General features: G+C 48.7%; 1 protein-coding gene and 1 long non-coding RNA gene across 9 annotated transcripts; one reads left to right on the plus strand and one right to left on the minus strand.

The window, feature by feature from the left end:
• Positions 1–1,686: 1,686 nt before the first annotated feature.
• ZDHHC19 (zinc finger DHHC-type palmitoyltransferase 19) lies at positions 1,687–15,068 on the minus strand. 6 transcript variants are annotated; one of them, XM_042956888.1, is made up of 8 exons: positions 14,763–15,000; positions 14,284–14,405; positions 13,628–13,767; positions 12,653–12,825; positions 12,143–12,248; positions 5,140–5,225; positions 4,593–4,792; positions 1,687–2,809 (listed from the first exon to the last, which is right to left on the minus strand). In XM_042956888.1, exons 1-8 carry the CDS (start codon positions 14,906–14,908, stop codon positions 2,790–2,792), a joined length of 993 nt encoding a protein of 330 aa, XP_042812822.1. In that variant the 5' UTR covers positions 14,909–15,000; the 3' UTR covers positions 1,687–2,789. The 6 variants fall into 6 exon arrangements, with proteins under 6 accessions (XP_042812822.1, XP_042812818.1, XP_042812817.1 ...); XM_042956884.1 differs by lacking the exon at positions 1,687–2,809 and adding an exon at positions 3,750–3,976 and having other exon boundaries at positions 14,284–14,355; positions 14,795–15,068; XM_042956883.1 differs by lacking the exon at positions 1,687–2,809 and adding an exon at positions 3,750–3,976 and having other exon boundaries at positions 14,284–14,399.
• Positions 15,069–15,082: 14 nt separating this feature from the next.
• LOC122230690 lies at positions 15,083–17,635 on the plus strand. Of its 3 annotated transcripts, XR_006207735.1 has the most exons (4): positions 15,083–15,185; positions 15,388–15,506; positions 16,268–16,427; positions 16,715–17,635. It is a non-coding gene; the product is annotated as an uncharacterized LOC122230690 (long non-coding RNA). The 3 variants fall into 3 exon arrangements; XR_006207734.1 differs by lacking the exon at positions 16,715–17,635 and having other exon boundaries at positions 15,086–15,185; positions 16,268–16,513; XR_006207736.1 differs by lacking the exon at positions 16,715–17,635 and having other exon boundaries at positions 15,124–15,231; positions 16,268–16,513.
• The last annotated feature ends 6,836 nt before the right edge of the window (positions 17,636–24,471 follow it).

A 24,471-nucleotide genomic window follows, 5' to 3' on the forward strand; every position in this document is an offset into this window, starting at 1 on the left:
CACTCTGCACACAGGAACTAAAGAGTAGGATGTGGGCACTGGGGGAGCATCACCTGGGTACGAGGCACTGGGCCAGGGGCCCAGGAGGGTCATTCGACCAGGGGCCTGGGCTCTGCGACACAGTAGGATTCTGGGCCCTGATCCCTCACTGCGGCAAACCTCCTCTGCCCCATCAGTCCCTACCCCACCCTCAGCCACCGGCAGTGCCCTCCTGGGTGGGGCAGGCAGGGCAGGGCAGGGCTGGGCATGATTATCACTCCCAGCTCAGGGCTGGAGACAGAGTTAAGCCAGGCCTTCTTATCGGCTCCCCAAGCACTATGCTGAAAGGCACTGCCTGGCTCTGAAGCTTGGGGGCTGGAAGGCGGGGCCCTGTAGTGGCTGCCCAAGTCCTTGCTCCTCTAGAATGGTCCCCGGAGCAAGAATGGAAGAGGCAGCCTGGCAAACAGAACTCCACCTGGCTTGGATACCGTGTCATCTTAGGCAATCCCTTCCCTCTCTAATCTCCATCTGTGAAACTGGGGGTGGAGGGGCAGCTGGAGAAGGTGACCCCTGAGTCCCTCGCAGCTTCAAAGAGTTGGGATCCTGTGACCAGCTGTGAGGTAGCCATGCTGATTGTCCTATTTACAGACAAGGCACCTGAGGCCGAGCAGAGGGAAGAGACTCATTCCCATAGCATACTAGTCGGTGGCAGAGCTGAAGGACACCCAAGCCAGTGCTCTTCCCACACCACATGCCCTGACCTTCTAGCAGGCCCATGGAGGAAAAGTCTAGAAATGACAAAAGCACAGCTACTTCTGGGCTCCCCATCCCAGGTCCAAACCCCTCCACGAGGTTCCAGGTATGGGCTGGGGACCTCAGAAGAGCTCCAGGCCCGTGGATACCTGGCAGCCCTACGGAGTGAGAGGTCACTCCTTGGCTTCTGTCCAGGGAAGGCAACGATGGCAGGGCTTTCTGGGTGTGGGGAGAGCTGGCCCCATAACTGGACTCGGATAATACCGCTGCTCTTATCAGTGGGCCAAGGGCTCCAAGGGGTATATCTGAGAATCAAGGGCAGGTTCAGCAGAAGTGGGGAGGGAGCACAGAGGCAAGGTGAGCGCAGCTCAGCTGAAGCTTTTAGTCTGGAAGGAAAGAATCTCTGAGGGTGGGTCTAAGGCTTAGGGGATGGGTGTGGGCGGAGTCACAGGAAGGGGCAAGCTAGGTCCACTTACCCTTTGAGGAGCAGAGGAACCTGATCCAAAGGGCTTTCTAAAGAAATCCTAAAAACCTCAGTTTGGGATGGATGAGAAAGACCCAAAATCTATGCCCCAGAGCAGAGGAGTCATGGCTGCCTTTGAGAACCTAAGAAAAGTTATGCCCTTGCCTAATGGGGAAACTGAGGCCCAGGCTTTTGGGGAGATGACTCACACCTAGCTTAAGACTTGGAAGGCTCTGGGGCGCCTGGGTGGCTCAGTTGGTTAAGCATCCAACTTCAGCTCAGGTCATGATCTTACAGCCTATGAATTCGGGCCCTGCATCTGGCTCTGGGCTGACAGCTCAGAGCCTGAAGCCTGCTTCAGATTCTGTGTCCTTCTCTCTCTCTGTCCCTCCCCAACTCATGCTCTGTCTCTCTCTGTCTCTCTCTAAAATAAACATTTAAAAAATTCTTATAAAGACTTGGAAAGCCCTGTTGGAGAGGGAGTGAGTCCCCTGTACAGCTGGGCGCAGTGACCCAGGAGGTTCAGTCCTAATGACCAGTTGCCAGGCTCTGAACCAGGCAGGGCAGCAGAGAAACAGGCCATGTGGCAGAGCAGGACTAGGCCTTCCAGACCCTGGGGCCTGGCTTTCTCAGGCCCCGGCAGAGCTGGGGCTCCAGGCAGGCACCACCTGGGTACTCAGCCAGTTCCCTGAATATCCAGGCCTTGGCTCAGGATTCCTGGGCTCTCTTCTTCTCTGGCTCAGGCTCAGAGGACTCCAATCTGGGAGCAGGCCTGCAACTCTCCTCACTGCTGGGCAGCCAGGGCTGAGCTGTGCCCTCTGAAACCACCCAGACAGGTGATGAACACATACACCACATACACCCCTGGGGTTGGGGGCTCAAAAGGCCTCATGCCCTCTTCCCCTTCCCAGGCACCCCTGGACTACAGGCTTCCCAGACAGATATGACTGCTTCACCTTTATTTGTAAATGCTGGCCCTAAGACTTTTAATTGTGGCCACCGAAGCCATTTGCAACAAGGCCAAAACTAGGCTGCCTTTCTGTATGCCAGTGAGTACCCTGCACCCCTCCCAGAACCCAAGGTTAACTCTGAGTTAAGCAGGGGTGAGAGCTGAGAAAAGGCTTGAACACCGAGAGCGCTTGGCATGGGGAGTCCATGAGACCAGGGCAAAGGGGGCAAGAAAGAGCTGTAGTCCTTGGGGTTGAGCAAGACTGTTCAGGGGCCCAGAGAGCCAGAGCCAGAGCCAGAGCCAAGGGTAAAGCTGGGGCTGGACAGGGAAGGGCCCAAAGCCGCCATGGACATTCCAGGGAGGAGGAAGAAGGAAGGGCAGCAGCGAGAGGCACTCAGCATATAGAGAACTGAAGTTACGTCCTGCATTGTGGGTCACCCACCTCTCCAGGCTGGGCTGGCACCCCCAAAGGATGAGCTCCTGCCACCCCCACAATACACATACAGGCACACAAACCTCCATGGGACCCTGAGGTGTTCACCTGGTCCTCTGCTGACATGCCTTCCTCTCACCTTCACCACATCCTGAGCTCGCCTGGCAACGAGGGTGGCAGGAAGCAGCGTGGTTAGTGCCCATCATCACCTCCTAATGTAGCAGTTCTGAACCTTCAGGGTGGCAGGAGCACATGGGGCACTTGACAAAAATTCAGATTCAGATTCCTGCCCTCCCTTCTCCTCAAGATTCTGAATCAGTGGTCTGAGGACCCAGGTAATTCTGAGAGGGTGGTCCTTGGAGAAATGCTGGGTGGTCTGCTAGGTGTTCGGTGGAGAAAACAACCATAAATATAACTGCTGCATTCATCGTGTGCCTACTGTGCGCCTGACGTTTGGCATGAACCACCTTATTCTGTCCTTTGACACCCTTCCGGGAAAGGTGCCACCATTTCTATTCCCAAGGTCACACACTGCCCACTAGAGAAACCGCAATTTGAGGTAGTTCCCTCTCTCCCCACCCCCTTCCCGTCCCCCAGGGGCCTGCAGACTCTCACAGGGTCTGGGACCCACCCCAGGGACAGGACCAGAACCAGCATGTGACTCCCCAACAGGAAGGAGTGACCAAGGTGACACCAGTTAGTAAGAAAGATGTAGAATTGTACTGTAATGGAGAATACCCCCACCCCTCCACTTCCCAGGGATGAGGCCGCAAAAGGGCCCACTCCCAGCCTGAGGGCCGCCAAGTCACCAGGGAGGCTCCAGAGTGGCAAGGCTGGACCTGGCTGGCTTGGCCAATTCCCAGGCGGCGGGCGCCCCCTGCAGCCAGACAGGGGAGTGGCAGGCAGAGGCCTGGACGTTCCCAGGGCTGACCTCCCTGGGACGGCTAGGTTTTCTCTGGCGGCTAGGTTTTCTCTGACATCGTCTCCGGGCCTCACTGTGGTCCTTATGGTTGCCCCATTTTAAGGATGAGAGAAGTGTTGAGTGTCTTGCCCAAAATCGCAGAGCCAGCCAATATGGGACCCTGGCTCCTCCCTCCCGGAGTCTTTGTCCCAGCCCCCCAGAGCCCCCCTCACCTCCAAGCTCCCTCGCCCATAGGACAGACAGGACCTTGTAGGAGGCAGGCAGTGGGTATTTAATAGGCTTTGGTGGAGGATCTTGACACTCCCACCAGGGAAGTGGGCAAGGGTGGGGCACAGACAGGCCTCCACACAGGGCTCAGGAGATGAGGTTCAGATGCAGGGGCTCCTGGCATCGCCGGGTGTGAAGGGGCGAGAGGTGGGCAGAGCCTCGTCTGGGGCACTCCTGCAGCAGGGGAAAAAACACTGGGCCTGCGTGGAGCTAAACACAGAGTGGAGGGATGGGGGCTCTCCCCAAGCCCCTGCCCCACAGCTCATGACCCTCCAGTCGGGGAGCAAGAAACTGTCCAAGCCACCAGCCCCACAGAGAGAGCAAAGGGAGTGGGCTGGTCCCACAGAATGTCACTGCAGGGGCCCTGGGGGAGGAGGAGGCTGTGGATTACACACCCCCACTTCATTCCTAATGGTCCACTTCCAGGCATTTCATATGTTGGGCTTCAGAGTAAAAGTTGCCTTTAAATAAAGGGCTCCAATCTCAGAATTATGAACCACTGGCCTAGTCTCAGTCACTAATAGCTGAGGAAACAGACACCCAGAAAGGGTAAGTGGCCTCAGGCCAACCAGCAAGTGGTCTTTTCTCTTTATGTCTCCAGGGACCCCTGCTGTATTCTGAGGACTGTGACTTTACTTCCAGCACTCCTCAGGTCTATGATCCCCCTCCCTCAAGCTCTGAGTGCTCCAGTCTCAGGGTCAGCCAAACATGGGGTGAGGGGGTTCCCCCCGACACTTGTAATATCCACAGAATCCCTCTCCCAACACACACAAGTTCTCTCTCTCTCTCTCTCTCTCTCTCTCTCTCTCTCTCTCTCTCTTCTTACCTCCTGGAAAACTAGAGCCTCTCCCTGAGGGACCCTTCCCTGGTTTGTGGAGACTCAGAGGTTGGGGCTGGGGGCCAGAGCCAGGGTCTGAGAGGGCTGGGGGACTGAGCACCGAGGGGCACACTGGGAAGTGCAGGTTCTGGATGGGCACCCAGTCAGACCCCGCCACTCTCTGCAGCCAGACAGCTTCAGCCATGTACCTGGGGAGCAATAAGCCAGATGGAAGGGGTCATGGCCCTCCTGCCCTGCTCCCCCTCAGCTTGGGGAGCACACAGCCCAAGGCTTGGCCCTGCAGAGAGCTGCGGCCAGTCTCATTCAGGCTCTAGTGCCCCTCTACCACATTCTTAGGGTAAGAATCCACAAAGGCAAGGAAGTGAGGGTTCCAGAGGCTCTCACAATGCCCTGAAGGAAACCCCGAAAGAAGAACAGTGAGTATAAAGGCCTGGGAGCTGGGGCTAAGAGGTCAGGGGCGCCGACCCGGCTTTATCCCAACTCCCCCTCCCCCCCACCACACCCCATCACTGGGTCCTCTGATCTGCAAACTCACTTGGGTCCCAGCGGTGCACAAATTGTTAAATACCAGTTGCTGGCACAGCCGTGGTCGAAGGGGTTGTATCCCTGCAGGTATCGGCACTGGAGGGAGGTGAGGGCCAAAAGAGGAACTCAGGTTCAGCATGACCGGGCAGCCTACCCTCTGATGGTCCTCCCTGAACCATCAGCTCAACACAGGCCCATGGCAAGACTCCAAGGGCAGAGAAGCAGGGCCAGTGAGCCAAGGCCTCCCCTGACTCACCTCTGAGTAGCTCTCTCCAGGCAACCCCTGGCCCTGCCCCCACCTCTCCTGCCTTCTCAGGGATCCTCCCCCATCACCCGTACTCTCTTTTGCAGCATCCTCTCCTTCTCTGTTTCTTTTGGCCACACCACATCCTCCTGCTACCTCCTTCTAGATACACTTTCAGATCTTTTTGTGGCTAAACTGGTCCAAATACAGTTCCATACCCCTCCCCCAATTTCCCTACCTTCCCAGTTCTCATTTTTTCCAAACTTGTGCTTTCACTGAATTTCACTATCTAGAAGGCCAATTGCATGGGGCCCAACCATATTTCCCTAGCAAAATATCTTGGCCCTGGAAATCTGGACTGAAGTTCCTGAACACCCATGCAGTGAAGGTCAAGCCCAAAGGTGAAGTCCTCCCGTGAATACTCTTAACCAAGTTCTTCCCCTCCCCTCCCTCCCATCAGCCCCGCCCTCCTCCCCTTCCCCAGCACGAGCAGATTCTCACCCTGACGTCAAGAGCCTTAGCTACAAAATGTCTGTAATGATCAAAAGTGGCCCAAGGGCACCTCTGCCCACCACGGGGAGCTCCCCTGTGTCCCATGCCCCTGTCACAAAGATTTTGACCTTCAACACTATTCTCCATCACAAGGTCTCAGGACTCCATGCAGGGCAGCTGACACCTAGGGGAGAAAAAGTCAAGACGGCTCCACAATGTCCCATTGTTGACAAAAAGTGACATCGACCATCAAGACACTTTGAGTTCTAACGTTTAAAGCATTAAGGGAAACTGCCATTCTATTTGAAATTTTAATTAAATGGTTAGAAGAGTTTGATTATATTTACAATTAGAATTTTAAATTTAGAGAAATAAATTTTGATTGATTAGATGTATATGAAGTATACAAAAACAACTGTCCAACACTTAAAGGCATGATAATTGTCTGATGAACTCATTAGAACTCACTAGTAAACGACAGCACCTTCCTCTCCCCACGTGAGAGCTTCTCGGATGTGAATGGAATCCAACAGCTCCAATTCCGTGTCTCAAATGCTCCCACACTCCACAGGACAAAAATCAAAGCGGGCATCTTCTCTTCCCAACTCCTCCTTCCCAGGCTCTCTGCTGCCTCTGCTCTCTGCCCTTTTCCCCCAGGGATCAGGGCATCAGGCATTTTTCTCTCTCTTTCTCTCCCTCCTTCTCTCCCCAGGCATTATCAATTCCTTTGTGTAAAGACTCACTCATTCGCTCGGAAATATCTGGGGGCCTCAACAATGTCCTAGGCACAGCACTGGGGGCTGAGGACACAACCACCACCACCAAAGCCTGCCTTAACTTTCAGGCAGCTGGGGAGTGGGCAGGGCAGTGCACAGAAGAGCAGGCAGCCAGGGCCAAGACTCCAAGGTGCAGCAGCCCTGGAAAGCAGACAGTGGGGCCCTGAGTGGCCACGGCAGGGGCATTCAGCTTCCCTGATACTGTGTGCAGCCTGGAAAGATTAAGTCTTAGTGCTGCCTACTGGCCCCTTGGAGAGCACAGCGCCAATGTGACAGTGAGGAGAGGCCGGGCTGGAAGCTGGCTGAGGAAGGCAAAGAATGATACCGGCGAGCATAGCCAGCTCGTTCAAGAAATATGGCCCTGCTGGAGGGGAGAAGGCAACAGGTGGAGAAGAGGCTTGTGTTGTTAGGAGTGTTCTCTTTGTTCCTAAGATGGGAGAGACGCGAACACGTGTAAATGATGATGGGAAGGAACGGTAATAAGAGCAACAACAATATATAGGGCTTCTGCTCATACTGGCTGCTGCTCTCCATGTCTTCCACATATTAAGCCGTGCGGCCCCGTTTCACAGATGGGGAAACCAAAGCACCAGGTAGCTAAGTAACAAATCCAGTATCTCCCTGCTGATATGAAGCTGCGGTTGGAATTTATGTAGACTGGCTCCAGTGCCCTTGGTATCAACCACTGGGGTAAGTGGCCCCAAAAGACGTGGTTCGGGGATGGAGGTAGGAAGGGAATGAAGTTGAAGTGTGTAAAGAATGACTGAAATGGGGGGCGTCTGGGTGGCTCAGTTGGTTAAGTGTCCAACTTCGGCTCAGGTCATGATCTCATGGTTTGTGGGTTCCAGACCCACATCGGGCTCTGTGCTGACAGCTCGGAGCCTGGAGCCTGCCCTGGATTCTGTGTCTCCCTCTATCTCTGACCCTCCCCCACTCACGCTCTGTCTCCATCTCTAACAAATAAACATTAAAAAAGAAAAAAAAAGAATGCCTGAAACAGGTTCTGCTGGTGAGGGGACAGAGCCCTGAAAGAATGAGTCACACTCATCACAGAGTGCAGCAAATCACAGAGTGCAAACCCCATTTAGATTTCTGAAGACTGGAGATCACAGACTGGGAGAGCCCCATTCTGAGCAGTGGAGCAAGGGCAGGCCAAGGGCCTGACGTGGGGCTAGAAGAACCATGGGATGTGGGAAGGGGAATGCTACCCAAGGGAGGCTGAAATGATGGACTGAGGCTGGAGACAGAAGACACGCAGACCACAGAAGGTAATGAGTAAGGGATAATGGGTACTGAGCAAGAGGAGCTACCGGTGGGCTCGAGTGGTTGAGTAGTGACTGTAAGGACAGCAAGTGGTGGGCAAATAGGGTTCCTCTGTCCTGTCAGTTGTCTCAGCATCTCCAGCTCTCCCTCATCAATGTAGGCAACTACAATCTTCCTAAAACAACCTTCAGTTGGGGTGCCTGGCTGGCTCAGTCTGGGTAGAGCATGTGGCTTTTGATTTCAGCAGCTCCTAATCTCAGGGTATTGAGTGCAAGCCCCACATTGGTCATAGAGCTGACTTAAAAATAATAATAACAACAATCTTTAGCCAAGTCATCGTCCTGCTAAAGGAATCCCACGGCAAGGATGTTCACTTTAATCACTTCTACTCAACATTGCACTGGAGATCCAAGACGGTCAGTACAGTAAGAAAAGAAAAAGAAATAAAGCCATACATGTTAGGAAGGAAGAAATGAAACTGTCCTTATTCCCAGATGACATGATTTTCTATGTAGAATCAACAAAAAAAACTATTAGAATAAGTGAGTCTAGCAAAATTGCAAGATTCAAGACCGATAAGCAAAAAATCCATTGTATTTCCTTATAATAATAATCGAACAGAAATGAAATTTAAAAACACATTTATGGGGAGTCTGGGTGGCTGAGTCACTTGAACATCTGACTCTTGATTTCAGCTCAGGTTATGATCCCAGGTGTAAGGGTTAAATTGTAGTGTAGGGCTAATGCTCAGCTTGAAAAATAACAGCTTTGTGTTGACATTGTAGGTTAAGAGATAACAGCCTTGCTTTACTCTTATGAATTACGCCTCATACTCTTGTAAATTAGGCTTCACCAATTAAGGAAGCAAAAGTTCAAAGAAAAGAGCATCAGAGGCAGGGTCAAGGAGATCCACTGGTTGCAACTTAGAGGCAGAAAGTCTAAAGTAAACACCTCATTAGGCAACTGTTTCTAACTCATCTGGAAATTGTTTCTTTGTTCTGTTCCCAGGTGATGATAAAACGATGTGATCGGTTATAAAAACTCTGTACCCCGGCTGTTCGGGGCCGCACTCTTATCAAGAGTGTTGGTCCCGATCGGTCGGCCTTGCCTCTCATTGTAATAAACTTTGTTGTGACTGTCACTGGTGCCCGTAGCATTCTGTTTCAGGAGTCGTGTGGATGCAACACAGGGTTGTGGGATTGAGCCCTGCATCAGGATCCATGCTGAGCAGGGAGCCTCCTTAAGACTCTGTCTGTCTGTCTGTCTCACTCTCTCTCTTTCTCTCCCCCTCTGCCACTCTCTCCCTCTTTAAAAATAAAAAAAATAAAGGAAGCAAAAATAAAATAAAAACAGGAGGGGGACAAAACACAAGAGACTCTTAAATATAGAGAACAAACAGAGGGCTACTGGAGGGGTTGTGGGAGGGGGATGGGCTAAATGGGTAAGGGGCATTAAGGAATCTGCTCCTGAAATTATTGTTGCACTATATGCCAACTAACTTGGACGTAAATTCAAAAATAAACTATTTAATTAATTTAAAAAATATTTAAAAATTAAAAAATAAAATAAATAAAAGTAGCACATTTATAATAACACGAAAAGCAAAATACTTAGAAAAGATCAGGGAGCCTGGGTGGCTCAGTCAGTTAAGTGGCTGACTTCAGCTCAGGTCATGATCTCACAATCATGAGTTCAAGCCCCGTGTCGGGCTCTGTGCTGACAGCTCAGAGCCTGGAGACTGCTTCGGATTCTATGTCTCCCTCTCTCTCTGTCCCTCCCTGCTTGCCCTCTGTCTCTCTCTCAAAAATAAATAGACATTAAAAAAAAAATACTTAGAAAAGATTTAACACAATGTAGGCAAGATCTATATACTGAAAACTACAAAACACTAATGAAAGAAATTGAAGAAGTACATGGAAAGAGGTTTGTGGCTTCAAAAGCTCAATATTGGTAAAACGTCAATTTTCCAAATTGACCTATAGGTTCAATGTAATCCACATAAAAATCTCAGCAAACGTTTTTGTGGAAATTAAGCTGATTCTAAAAGTTATGTGGAAAATCAAAGGAACTAGGATAACCAAAAAAACTCCCCAAAAGAACAAAGTTGGAGAACTTACATTGTGCAATTTCAAGACGTAATGTAAACCTACTAATCCAGACAGTGTGGTATTGGCAAAAGAACAGAGTCCAGAAATACACCCACAACTACATAGTTAACTGATTCTTGACACATGTGCAAAGGTAACTCAATGCAAGAGGACAGTCTTTTCAACAAATGGTGCTGGAACAGCCCATTTGCAAAAATAATACATCTTGACCCTACCTTGCATCATATACAAAATTTAATGCAAAATGAGTCATAGTCCTAAATATAAAATCCAAAACTTATAAAACTTCCAGAAGAAAATATAAGAAAATCTTTGTGACCTTGAGTTAGGCAAAATTTTCTTAATTACAACACCAAAAACACGGTCTATAAAAGGGAAAAACCAATAGTGTACCTCAGCAGAATTTAAAACTTCTGATCTTTGGAAGGCGCTGTTAAAAAAAAAATTGAGATGACATACAGACTGGGAGAAAATATTTACAAAACACATATCTGAATCCAGAGTACATAAAGAAGTCTTAGGACTCAATAACTTCACAAAGAAAAAAATGGGGAGGGGGGGGCGGCGCCTGGGTGGCTCAGTCGGTTAAGCATCGGACTTCAACTCAGGTCATGATCTCACTGTTCGTGGGTTCAAGCCCTGCATCGGGCTCTGTGCTGACAGCTCAGAGCCTGCAGCCTGTTTCAGATCCTGTGTCTCCTTTGCTCTCTGCCCCTCCCCCACTTGCACTCTGTGTCTCTCTCTCTCTCTGTCTCAAAAATAAATAAACATTAAAAAATATTAAAAACGAAAAAACTGACAATACCAAATGTTAGTGAAGATGTAGAGCAACTGAAATTCTCACACATTGACTGTGGAAATGCACAGTGGGAATGCAGCCATTTGGGGAAACAATTTGACGGACTCATAAAGTTAAATGTACAGTTACCATATGACCCAGCAATACCACGCCTAAGCATTTACCCAAAAAGAAATGAAAATGTATGTTCACGTGCCTGTACACCAATGTTTATAATCGCCGAAAACCGGAAACAACCCGGATACGCTTCCATCAGCGAATGGATAAACAAGTGGTGGTATATCCACAAGTTGCAATACTGCGTGGCAATAAAAAGGAAGAAACTACTGATATGGGCAGCAACACAGATGCATTTCAAATGCAGTATGCTAAGTGGAAGAAGCCAGACTCAAAAGGCTATGATTCCATTTATATGAGCCACTGGAAGAGGGAAAACTATAGGGATAGAAAGCAGAACAGTGGCTGCGAGAGGCTGTGGACAGGGAAACTGGCTACAGAAGGCCGTGAGGGAGTTTTCTGTGGGGTGATGGAGCTGTTGTAACTCTTGATTATGGTGGTGGTTACAGGACAGGACTGCACGTCAAAACTCATATAACTGTGCACCGAAACAAGGTGAAGTCTAACGTTAAAAAAAAAAAAAAAAATCCTATCGTGGCTGCCAGGTTTCCACTGGACCAAGACCAAATTCTCTACCTGACTTTCTGAGCCCTTTCATTCCGGCCAATCCCGAGCAGTCCACTTGATTTCCCATGCCATCTTCTGCTCCAATTACCACCGTTTCCTCACCATCCTACCCACATTCCACAGACTGGCAGGTTTCCCTGCCTTTCTGCAGGCTGCGCCCCTCACATTTGCTCTCTCCGTTTTCTGATGGTCCCAAACCACTAAGCGGCACGCCCCACGCCACACAGCGGTCCTCCCAGAACTCAAGTTCCTCTCTGAGTCTGCGCTACTCAAAGTGGGAGAGGCCCTTTCTCGTAGCGTTCACCGGCGTCCGGCGGGTGTTATTCTGATTTCAGTTACCCTATCAACACAAGCGCAGGATGAAGCCTTACTCATCTCTCCGCCCAACGCTCAAAATTAAGCACACATGGCCTAGCACACAGTAGGCCCTCGATGCAGTGCACCCAGGAAGGAGAGTGACCACCGAACTCTAGGAGCAGGTGGATTTGAGGTGCGTCTAGGTCCAGAAGGGCTAATGAGGCGCCTTCGAGGCGGATCAGGCCGTCAGGCACCAGGGCGGTGCACAAAGCGAAAAGGGCAGAGGTCCCGGAGGCGCAAGGTGACCACCCACAGCCCGGTATCCCCGCGTCCCGCTCGGCCTCGCGTACCTTACCCTCGCAGGAGCGCTGGGCCGCGCTCACAGACATGGCCTGGATCAGCAGCAGCAGGAAGAGTGGCACCAGGAAGCCGGCGGCGGGTACGCTCACCAGGATGCTGCGCACCAGCTAAGGAGCAGAGCCTCGGGACCTTCCTCCCTGGCCCCGCCCCTCGTCCGACTCCGCCCCAACAGCCCCGCCCCCAACCGGGACCTTCCATCCGCTCCCCGCGCTCCGCCCGGTACACCTCACCCCACTACCGTCCCCAGGCCCCGTGCCACCTTTAGCATTCCCCATCATGACCCTGGTAGATTCTCAACTCTTCCCCGTCCCTTCTAGCCCCGCCCATCTCCCTGGTCCTGCCCACCCCCACCTAGTCCCTGGGGGTTCTCCCCGTACACCATTGGGGGGCGGAAGGAGGACGACCCCGCCTCCCCCCCCACCCCACCCCCGCTAATCCTGCCCCTCATCCCCACCCCGCGCTCTCCCCAGTGCTCCCTACGTGGGTCCCACGGCGGATACGCCATGGCCTTGTCCATGGAGAAGGGCAGGTGGGTTGTGCGCACCAGGAAGATCAGGCAGGTCACCAGCAGGGCACCCGAGTAGAGGCACAAGGACAGGACGAGCAGCATGAAGAAGCGGAAGTTGCGGTGACCGATGCAGTTATTAACCCATTTGCAGTGGTGGTCAAAGTCCTGGGCAAGAGGGAGGGGGCAGGCTTGGAGCACCCCTAATCAGAGGTTTTACCCCCTTTCCCAAAGGCCGCCTACCCTTGGCCCCTCAAACTGGCTCCCATCCCTAGGGAGAAACCCAGCCACAAAGTCCTTAATGCTGGCATTTCTATGGCTAGAGCACTGTTAAGTCTCCATGGCTCACAAGGTCATATATCAAGAGGCCTTTAGAGACAAGGCCTTCCTGGTCTTCTGTGGGACACATCCTGGTTTAACTTTGGGCAGGACACAGAATATTTCTGGGACTCTGTTTTCTCATCCATTGAATAAGGATAATAATACCCTTACTCAGGCGGCCTCCCGAGATTGTAAGGACCAGATAAGACAGCACATTTGTAAACCTGTGTAGCCTGTGCACATGAGACAGCTCAGCACTTGGACCCCAGGAGACCCTCTGACCTGGACATGCGAAGAAGACAGGCGAAGCTTCCCTGGCCAGGCCTACAGCCAGCCTGAGGGCCTTGGGCACCTAGTGTCAGCAAGCCTGGGGGAAGACACGAGTGTCTTTCTCCCCCTGGCCTGACCAGGTCCAGCATAGGTGTGGATGCCTCTGCGTGTCAGCACCTGCACAGGCAAGGGCCAACCTCCCAGGACAGGTGACAGGTAGTGACCTGCATGAGTGACCAAGAGTGGCTGGGAGTTACTGCCACCCTTGGCCTTTAGCGATCCCGGAAGTGGTTTCACACCTGCTACAGGAGCTGGTGTGGGTGGGCCTCCTGGGCAGGGGCAGGGTGGGGGCAGGTGGGCAGTCAAGAAGGGCACTCACTTCCACACAGATGTTGCACCAGGGACAGTGGTAGGTCCGGGGTGGGCGGTGGAAGCAGCACTTTTGGCACCATTGCAGACGGAAGGCCCTCTGGTTCACCCACACCACATGCACCATCATGGGGCCCTGTTCATTGGAGCCTGTCACAGGAAGAGGATTGGGCAGCAGTAAGAGGCAGTAAGAGGGCCTTCCATCAGTCTGCTGCTCTGGGGGTAGGGAGGCCAGCTCCCTATCATTACTGGGCTCCAGGAAGTGTGGGGAAGAGTTGGGCAGGGGCATCCCTAGTCCCCACTGAGCAATCTGCCCAAGCACAGAGAGACTGGCATTCAAAGGGAAGGTAAGTTTCCAGCCAGAAGTGTTCTGTGAGGACTCAGCCCTTTGAAACTGTGACTGATGCTTTAAGGAGTTTGTGCAGTGGGAAGGATGAAGGGAGAACTGAGTGGTTTCAAAGGACTGGCTTCTCCCCCCACCCAAAGCAACTGGAAAACTCCAGAAATCTGGTTTTCCACATCTCCATGGCTTAGATGATGAAGTGCCAGAGGCAGGGCCTAGGAAAATGAGGATGTGCATTGAAAGGGTCCTGAGGCCCGAGGAGGGGAGATGGAAGGAGCCCTTCAGGAGAGGTTACATCCTTCTCCCAGGGACCAATGCCTCACCTTGATGCAAGATGCCCGGGTCTGAAAAATTGAGTGAAACGAGACTGAAGAAGGTGAGGACACAGAGGAGGCCTGTGACAAGAGGAAAAGCCCACTCCCCATTCTGGGCCAGCCACCTGCAACTGAGACCAGAGCAGGGCTCAGCCCTGATCTGGGGTAGGGGTGGGGAGGTGAAGTTCTCCCTGAACCTGGTCCACTTGGTCAGAACCCACATACCTTGAAGTCTGCTCTAAATATCCAGGCTGGTGACAGATCCATAGAGACTCCACCAAATGTCACCCAGTGTTACGGGCCACCTGCAGCTCCCAGAGGCACCAAGCACTATATACCCGTGCCTTTGCACATTCGATTCCCTCTGCCTAGAGTACCCTCCCTTCTCTTGCCCCTCTTCCACACTTCCCCTTCCTCTGCACTGTCATTGTCTGTCTTCCTTTCTGTCTCTGTAGGAAACCTGTAGCTTGTGTGGGAGGGAGACTCACGGGAACGCAAAGAAAAGGCCACTGAAAACTACCAGCAGCACCACATTGAAGGCAGCAAACAGGCTTGGGAGGATCCAGGGAAGCGGGGCCTGAGGCAGGGGATGGGGCTCCTTCATGAGGGGCATGGCGTCCTTCAAGACTGGCATGGCTGGACCTCCTGCACCCCCAGGGGAGATCAGAGTCACCAGGCTCCCTCGCTCCAGCTGGCTCCAGGAGCCCCATGGCCACAGCAGCCTCGGAAGCCACAGCCCAGGGTGGAAGGAAAGAAGCTCCAATGTGACATCATAGAGGTTGAGGAGAATGGAGGCTAGGGGCTCTTCAGCAGAACTGTCTGCAGCCAGTGACCAGAACTTCCAACAGCAACCCCCTCCCCATCCCCCCCCCCACACTTGTGCCAGGGACTGAGCGGTCCTGCCCTATGAGGTTGGTTTTGAGACTACATGAGATTAGAGAGACACATGGGGAGAAGGTGGGCAATTCTAGTCATCTTTTCAGGCTCAGTGCTAATCGAAGCAAACAGTGCTTGTTGTTCACTCTATTTTTTTCCCCTCTTTTATTATTACAAAATTCCACTTTGGGGAGTGGAGGGGCAGCTAGATAATTTTCTAACTTCCCTCATTTCCAGGGCTGGCTTCATGACACAAGTCTGGTCAATGAGACAAAGGGGATGTCTGCTGAGGATTCTCAGAAAAGATTTGCCTTGTCCTCTTCTTCTGGTCTTGAACCTAGATGTGCTGGCTGAAGGTACCACCTTGGACCCATTAGGCAGTATGTCAACAGGCTACAAAGAATGACATTGTTGAGTCACTGCCCCAGACTTAAACTGCCTCCCTCTAAGCTGCTTATTATATGAGAAGATAGCTGGATTTTCTGTTACATGTGGCTGACATTGGTCATTTGTTTTGGCCATTAAGCATCTGAACCCCTCTGTTTTTGGAGGATTCCCTGCACTGTACCTTATCACGAAGGGCAAAGACTGGTCCCCATACCAGTTGGAGCTAAAACTGCCAGATAATCGCATTCAAAGCCTCTCCTGCAGCTAGCGCATAGCCCTGTGACCCAGCCACCACCAATTAGCTTCAGAACTGCTACCACCAACCGAGTGTGGGAGTCTTCTGAGATACAGGAGCTGCACATATTTTCAGAGCTCCCGCATGTAGAAGTGTGATAGCCATTTTGAATGTCATCTTAATTTCAACAGTGATTGTGCTGTTCTTCAACATGGATAAAATATGTAATTCTAAGAGTCCTACTTTGTTTTGTTTTGTTTTTTTTCTTAATGTTTATTTTGAGAGAGAGAAAGAGCGAGCGCACTGGTGTGCTAGACAGAGAGAGTGGGGGAGGGGCAGAGAGCGAGAGAATCCCAAGCAGGCTGCATGCTCAGCATGGACGCTTAACCATTTAACCAGCTGAGCCACTCAGGTGCCGCTTGATGTTGCTATTTGCTGAAGCTGGGGCCCAAATTCAGAAGAATAAAATTGACTTTGTGTCTTTTTGACTGGTAGGTGACACCAAAGACCTGCTCTGCCCCCTCATGACCTGTGACATGGCACTACCACGCGTAGAAGAACGTTAACGCACAGATATAATTAACATGCTCCGTATTTTCTTATGTGCTCAACAATATTGTAAGAGCTGCCCTATTTATTGGGCCCACATTGTGGGGTAAGCTGATAAATAAAAAAGAGGATTAAATCTAATACCCGTATAGGTACAAGGTTATCAATATGAATAAATTTTTCAGTACTTTGGATACTCTTGCAGAGTGGGTAAAAATACATTTGAATTCCAGGGCAAAGCCCAATACATACTGTCAACAAATTGGCTTCTAAGAATATTTAATTCCTTAGTTTAAAACACATATGTCAATTGGCAGCAATTTTGGCACACACTTTAGGTAACAGATTCGTCAGTGTTTTTCCACTGTCCATTAATTCATTTTTCCTCCTCAGGTTAATTACCAGTCAAGTCTTCATGGAATAATTATGGGGACCCATCACTTATATACCTCACCCCAGTAGAGATTCCATTCTCCTCCATTCTGATAACGTTAGCTCCTGGAACAAGTTAATGTGCCTTGTCATCAACATATGGTTTCTCTGCTCCTTTCCGTTTTGTGTGAAGCTGCAGACCAGAGATGGGGTCTTCTGGAAGAAACATCGAAGGACATAAAGGGATACAGGGAATAGACACACGATTACAGACTTCCGTAGAATAAGCTGATGTGACCACGGAGCAGACACCTCACTGTCGGTCAATCCCTGGATTCCATCCTCCAAAAACCTCCTTCTCCCCCAGTGCTGTTCATCCCAGTCATCAGGACCATCATTCACCCTGTTGTTCAGATCAAACCCGTGGAGTCGCCTGACTCCTGTCCTTATCTCATCCAATCCACCAGCTCTGCCATCAAAATAGAATCTCTCAAGTCCAAGCCATCACCCTCTCTTGCCTGGATATTCCGATAACCTTGTAACTGCCCCGTGCCTCTTCTGTCCTTGGCCTTTAATGGACTCTGTTCCAAATAGCAGCCAGTGCTCCTTTTAGAACTTAGCTCATGGCCTCTGGTTGGAACCTTCCAACTGCTTCATAGGTCACTCAGAGGAAAATCCAAAGTCCTTACCGTGGCCTTCAAGGCCCTCCCTGACCTGGCTCCTCTAACTTTCTGTCCTCATTTCCTAACACTCAGCCCCTTGCTCACTCCACATCAGCCAGGCACACTAGCCTCCTTGCTGTTCCTCAAACACACCCGGCATTCTCCAGTCCTGGGTCCTTTGCACTTGCTCTCCCGTTTCCCTGGAATTCTTTGCCACAAACGTGATAAGTGAAGATCTCGCTTCCTCTGTTCTTTTGCTCAAGTGGTGACTCTGCCTGCATCTCCGGCTGTTTCCTCAGTGTACACCCCTCACAGGTGCACTTTGGGTCAACAAATATGAATATTTAAAACACCTTTGGCATAATTTGCAAGATACTTGCCAGAAGGTTTGTGCATGTTCACACTGCTGTTATGAGCATAAGCATATGATAATACTAACACTATAATCAAATATCAACATAAAATAATTTCTCAAATTTTATAGATGACAAATGTTACCTTGATCATTTCATTTATATCTCCTTAAGCTGCTTATGAAGTTAAGTATTCTTATACACCCAGAGGTCATCTTATTGTAGTCGTCTTGTGAATTGCCCTTTTCCATCTTTTGCTTTATCTCAGTGTAGAAATGTTGGGCTATTTTTCTCTTTTTTCATGGGTGATAAATGTACATAACATAAAATTGATCATTTTAACCACTTTCTAGTATCCAGTTAAGTATATTCACAATGTTGTACAGCCTTCACCATCACCCATTTCAGTCCTCTTCCATCATCCCGAACAGAAACTCCGTACCCACTACGCAGTGACTCCTCAATCGCCCCTGCCCCATCCGGTAACCACTGCTCTGCTTTCTGTCTCTGTATTTGACTATTGTTGGTCCCTCATATAAGTGGAATCACACAATACCTGTCCTCTTATGTCTTGCTTTTTCCACTCAGCATCGTGTCCTCAAGGTTCATCATTGGCCTTTAGCCGTCCTGAAAGTTGGTATGTTGCAGCAGGTGTCAGAATTCCCTTCCTTTTCCAGGCTGAATAATATCTCATTGTATGTATTTGCCACATTTGGTTTGTCTTGTTCACCTGTTGATGGCATTTAGGTTGTTTCCACCTCTGAGCTGTTGTGAATAATGCTGCTATGAACGTGGGGGTGCAAATATCTACTCAAGTCCCTGTTTCCCATCCTTTTGAGTACATATCCAGAAGCAGAATTTCTGGATCATATGTAGTCGTATGTTTCATATTGTGAGGGGCTGCCAGAGGATTTTCCACAGCAGCTGTACCATTTTACATTCTCACCAACAATGCACAAGGTTCCAATTTCTCCACGTCCTTGCTAACATTTTTTTGTTTTTTGTTTTTTTTAAATAATATCCATCCTAACAGGTGTTCATTTTGTCTTTGGTGGAAGCATTGGCTTTTTCTTCCTGATTTACAGGAGCTCTTCCACATAAAAAAAAATTTGACTGTATTTATTGCAAATATATTCCCAGTTTGTTGTTTGCCTTTTAATTGTGTGTGTAATTTTTCACATAAAGTTTTTGTGGTTTCTCTCTCTCTCTTTTTTTTTAGGTAGGCTTCATGCCTAGCGTGGAGCCCAATGCAGGGCTTGAACTCACGACCCTGAGATCAAGACCTGAGCTGAGATCAAGAGTCTGACTGAGCCACCCACGTACCCCCTTGTGTTGTTTTTATGTAATCAAATCTATTTATCATTTCCTTAGCATTATTTTACCTTACTTTTCCCCTCTCCTGTCTGATGAATATTTAGCTGTATTTCTTGTGTTCTCTTCCATTTAATTCTTTAATCTGAAACTAATGTAAGGATAAAATAGAAGGTAAAGGCCTGAAGTGTATTTTTCTCATATCATTATAATCGATTATTCCAGCAGTAGTTTTGAGTAAGCTTTCTTTTCTCTCTTACATCAGATTCTAAATTTTTCATATATACTATGATCTGTGGGCAGCACTGGGAGGTGCCTTCCAGACACCCTCAGGAATGAAGAACTTATCCCCCAGCTGCTAGAAGACAGACTCAGCTTTGGGGAGTGCCTCCCCTAGAGAAAGTGACCTCACCCAAGGTTCCGCCTCCTTCCATAGCAGTTTGCATCCAAGGAGTGAGCAATATACAGTATAAAGGCCCACACACTTTTCTCAGTGCACAACTACTCTCCGTGCACAACCATTCTGAAGGGCCATCCAGCCCCTGTGTGACCTATACCTTGGCTAAGGATATTGTTGGGCTCTTAACACAGGCTGACTTCTCCTCTGCTCAGTCCTGTTTCCTTTCCTTTGTTTTTACAGGCATTGATCCTAAAATTATTCCCTAATGAACATCGTGCATGCTAATCTCTAAAGTCCATTTGCAAATTTTTTGTTTTATCTATTTATTGAATTTAGCACCATATATTTTGATGTTTGTAGTTTTAGAATCCAGGGTTTGGGGGGGTTTTTTTGCATTTTTTAAAAATTTATTTATTTTGAGAGAGAGAGTTCGAACAGGGAGGGACAGAGAAGGAGGGAGAGAGAGAATCCCAAGCAGGTGCCCAGCATGGAGCCTGACGCAGGGCTCAAGCTCAGGAACCCTGAGATCATGACCTGAGCTGAAACCAAGAGTCAGTCGCTTAACCAACTGAGTCACCCAGGTGCCCCTGCTTCTTGCATACTTAGTTGTCATTATCTGAATCCCTAAATTTATGATGCTATGTAGTAAACAACAAATAAATGCAAAAGTATTAAATGATGAATAAGAAATGAGGCCTCCCTCAAACATCACCTTTCATTAAAACTAGCATCTTCTGGGGTGCCTGCGTGGCTCAGTTGGTTAAGCGTCCAGCTCTTGACTTCAGCTCAGGTTGTGATCTCACAGTTCATGGATTCTAACCCCATGTCGGGCTCTATACTGGCAGTGCAGAGCCTGCTTGGGATTCTCTCTCTCCCTTTCTCTCTGCCCCTTCCTTTGCTTTGTCTCTCTCTCAAAATAAATAAACTTAAAAAACTAGCATCTTCCTTTTCCGTTTCAACTGTAATGCAAAACAATGCAAGTACAATGACAATTTACTACCAAGTAACACTTAAAATCTTGCAAAAAAAAAAAGCAGAGTTTTATACTGATATAAGTGATATTGGAACATCATTTAAATCACCCAAAAGGTCATCAATCAATAAGGAGCTAGTCTAAAATAGCTAAAAGTTCAGAAAGGGAAAATCAACAAGGTTGACAGCCTAGTAGGCTCTTCAAAAAAAAGAATGGCTGATAGCTTCACTAGTAAATTCTATATGACATTAAAAAATGAACACCAATCCTCCTCAAACTCTTCCAAGAAACAGAAGAGAAAGGAACACCTTCCTACCTCATTCTGTGATGTCAATATTACCATGACACCAAAGCCAGCTGAAGACATCACAAAAAATCCCCTACAGACTAATATCCTTTATCAATATGGATGCAAAAATATTTGGTGAAATACTAGCAAACTGAATCCAGAAGCATATTAAAAGATTATACACCATGACCAAGTGGGATTTATTCCAGGAACCCAAGAGCGGTCCAACACACATAAATCAGCGTACTACACCACATTAACAGAATGAAGGAAAAAATATATATGGTCATCTTAATGAAGAAAAGGCATTTGGCAAAATCCAATACCATTCCATGATTAAAACACTCCACAGCCTAGGAATAGAAAGGATGTTTCTCAAATAAAGGGCATTTATGAAAAACCCACAGCTAACATTACACTTAATGATGAAAGACTGAAAGCTTTCCTTATAAGATCAGGAACAAGACAGGGATGCTTGTTTTTGCCACTTTTATTTAACATTGTACTGGAATTTGTAGTTAGAGCAACTAGGGAGGGAAGGAAGGAAGGAAGGAAGGAAGGAAGGAAGAGAGGGAGAGAGGGAGGGAAAGAAAGAAAGAAAGAAAGGGCATCTACACTGCAAATCTCCAAAATCTCTATTTGCAAACACAATTTTGTATATAGGAAACCTTAAAGAACACACACACACACACACACATGCACGCACACACATACACAATATCAGAGCTAATAAATGAGTTCAGGAAAGTAGCAGCATTATTCATAGCCAAAAAATGGAAATAACCCAAATGCCCATTCACTGATGAATGGGTAAACTAAATAAGGTATGTCCACCCAATGGAATATTATTCAACCATAAGAAGGAGCAGAGAACTGGTACCTGCTGCAACATGGATGAACCTTGAAAACATGTCCCATGAAAAAAGTCAGGCATAAAACGCCAAATTGTATGATTATATCTTTTATTTTTAGAGAGACAGAGCATGAGTGGGAGAAAGGGGCAGAGAGAAGAGAGAGAGAGAGAGAGAGAGAGAGAGAGAGTCTCAAGCAGGCTCCATGCTCAGTGTCCAACATGGGGTTCGATCCCACAACCCTGGAATTGACTCAAGCCAAAATCAAGAGTCAGACGCTCAACCAACTGAGCCACCCAGGAGCCCCCATATGATTCTATTTAGTAGAATCATTTGCCAGAATTGCCTATTTGCCAGAATAGGCAAATCCATAGAGAGAGGAAGTAGATTAGTGGTTGCCAGGGGATGGGAAGAAGGAAGAATTGGGAAGTAGGAGGTTTCTTTTTGGGCTGATGGAAATTTTCTGCAATTAGAGTAATGGTGATAGTTGCACAACATTATAAATACACTAAAAAACCACTGAATTAGGGGCACCTGGGTGGGTCAGTTGGTTAAGCATCTGACTTCAGCTCAGGTCATGATCTCGTGTTCATGAGTTCAAGCCTCAAGTCAGGCTCTGTGCTGAACACTTGCTCAGAGCCTGGAGCCTGCTTCAGATTCTGTGTTTCCGTCTCTCTGCCCCTCCCCTGCTCACACTCTGTCTCTCAAAAATATATAAATGTTAAAAATTCTTTTAAAAAACACTGAATTTTATACTTTATAATGACTAAACTGGTGAATTTTATGTTATGTGAATTTTACCTCAAGAAATTTTTTTTTAAAAAGAGACAATGGCCTTTAAATATCAAATGATTGAGGACCCCTGAGGAAAACTGATGAAATTTATGGGGTTTTTATACTATGATTTTTCAAAAATGATCCTTACACCAAGAGAACCAACATTGAAGTGATAGGTGTGTCCCATCATATAATCATGCAATTTTGTGAGACTATTTAAGCAAAAAAAAAAAAAAAAAAAAAAAAAAAAAAAAAAGAAGAAGAAGAAGAAGAGTGAGTCATTCTTCTTGGGTCTAAAATTCAGGGTGTGACAGCCAGCAGTCCGAAATTAGCAAGGGAAGAACGTGACTGGCAGGTCCAGCTCTCCTCTTGCCATATCTTAGCTAGGGGTGGGCTGGCCTTGAGTCAGGACGTCATTGCCCTGGACTATCCGTGGGTCACACTGCATAGACAGCCACCTAGGGATTCTGGGTGGGGCAGAAGTACCCACTCAGAGTGAAAGCCCTCCCTCTCACCAACACCCTGCCATTCCTCCCTCCCTCGTCATCGGACCTAAGAATTAACCAGTCTCCCCTGAGCCTCCCAGTCCCTGCTGCTTAGCTGCATAAACGCGGTGTCAGTCTTGGCTGCCATCCCTTCCTGACCCCCTCTGGTTCTTCGTCCCCCTCCCCCTGCCTCCTCCTTCCACCATTCTGTCCTGAAGGAATTTCAGAGAACATCTTCAACACCCTGCTATCTGCTCTAAGGAAGTCTAAAGTTCAGGGCTTTGGGCAATTAAGCTCAAGGCCTCTCACCAGGCTAGAGAGGAATGACCCAGGGAGCATTCCTGTGGCAACTGCTGAGGAAGCTGAGTCAGCCCTGTCTCTTGGCTTTGTCAGGGTGGAACCAAGGCAAGTGACCCTCTCCAGGTCAATGCCTTTGTTTTCCTTGCTGTGCCCTTGCCTCCACCTCAGAAGGCAACCGAGTCCCTGAGACTACACTGTCCTGTCCCAAGAGTTGTACTTTAGGAGGAGAGCGAAAGAGGGAGAGAACTGCGCTTGACCCTTGGGGGATATTTTTAGGTGTGTGGGGACAGGAGTGGGTGTCCTCTTCACACCACATCACTGACTGCTTCCTCTGATTGTATCTCCTCCCCATCCCGGAATCAACTCTCTTGACCCTCTCATGGGCCCTTTTCTTACCTGAACCTCAATGGAGCTCCTAGTCTAGGTCCCTTCTGCCTCTCTCTACACTCCCATGGCTCTCCATCCAACCTGATGTCATAACTTCTCTGAGCCTCCGTTTCTTCACCTGTAAAATGTGAATAAAGACAGTACTTACTTTACACGACTGGTTGCAAAGTTGCAGTGAGATAAGGAACATACTGCATTTTCTACAGCACCTGGTGCACCCCAAATTCTCAGTAAACGTTTGCTGCTGCTGTTGTTGTGCTTTTATTATTTCATCAGTCATGTAAGCGGTTCTTTTTTTTTTTAATGTTTATTTATTTTTGAGGGACAGCAAGCAGGGGAGGGGCAGAGAGAGAGACACACACACAGGCTCCAGGCTCAGAGCTGTCAGCACAGAGCCCGACGCGGGGCTCGAACTCACAAACCATGAGATCATGACCTGAGCTGAAGTCAGACGCTTAACCACTGAGCCACCCAGGCTCCCCAGTCATGTAAGCAGCTCTAAAGAGCACTTAGGATGTATTAGACCCTATTCCGGGAACCTAAGGGTACTATGCTTGGATTCAAATACTTTTAAATCTACTTGGAGAGGGAAGAGAACATAGTTCTCTAATCAACACAATAGTTCAGAAAACATATCATTTGGCACAGCTTTTCAGAATCTATAAAATTTCTCAGAAATCTAACTCAGCAACTCTGCCTCTGTACCTTTGCTGCATCTTGGGCTGCTGTTTGGCCGAATACACCCATCATCAACATGAGCTGGGCTGAGCTTTGGGAAACCCACATGGGCCTCGCCTGGCTTTTCCAGCTCGTCCTTCCTTCTGCCTGCCAGGCCAACAGTGCCAGCACAGCACAGTCCCGGAATTGGCCCTGACTCTCCCATCTCTAGGGGACCAGAGACTGAGTTCCAGACAGGTCCTGGGAGAAAGGGGGCTGTTGACCAGTAGTATTGCAGGGAGGATACAGAACTTTACTCCTATCATCACCCTA

Source organism: Panthera tigris, chromosome C2 (assembly GCF_018350195.1).
Source record: "Panthera tigris isolate Pti1 chromosome C2, P.tigris_Pti1_mat1.1, whole genome shotgun sequence".
Taxonomy (NCBI): Eukaryota; Metazoa; Chordata; class Mammalia; order Carnivora; family Felidae; genus Panthera; species Panthera tigris.

Excerpts from the sequence above, each read along its gene's own strand:
- ZDHHC19 (XM_042956882.1), bottom strand. The coding sequence starts at position 14,908 with ATGCCAGTCTTGAAGGACGCCATGCCCCTCATGAAGGAGCCCCATCCC. Across the intron at positions 12,249-12,652 it reads TCCATGGACAAGGCCATGGC|CATCCTGGTGAGCGTACCCG; the intron begins GTATCCGCCGTG and ends GCTGGTGCGCAG. Across the intron at positions 4,793-5,139 it reads TGTGCACCGCTGGGACCCAA|GTACATGGCTGAAGCTGTCT; the intron begins GTGAGTTTGCAG and ends ATTGCTCCCCAG.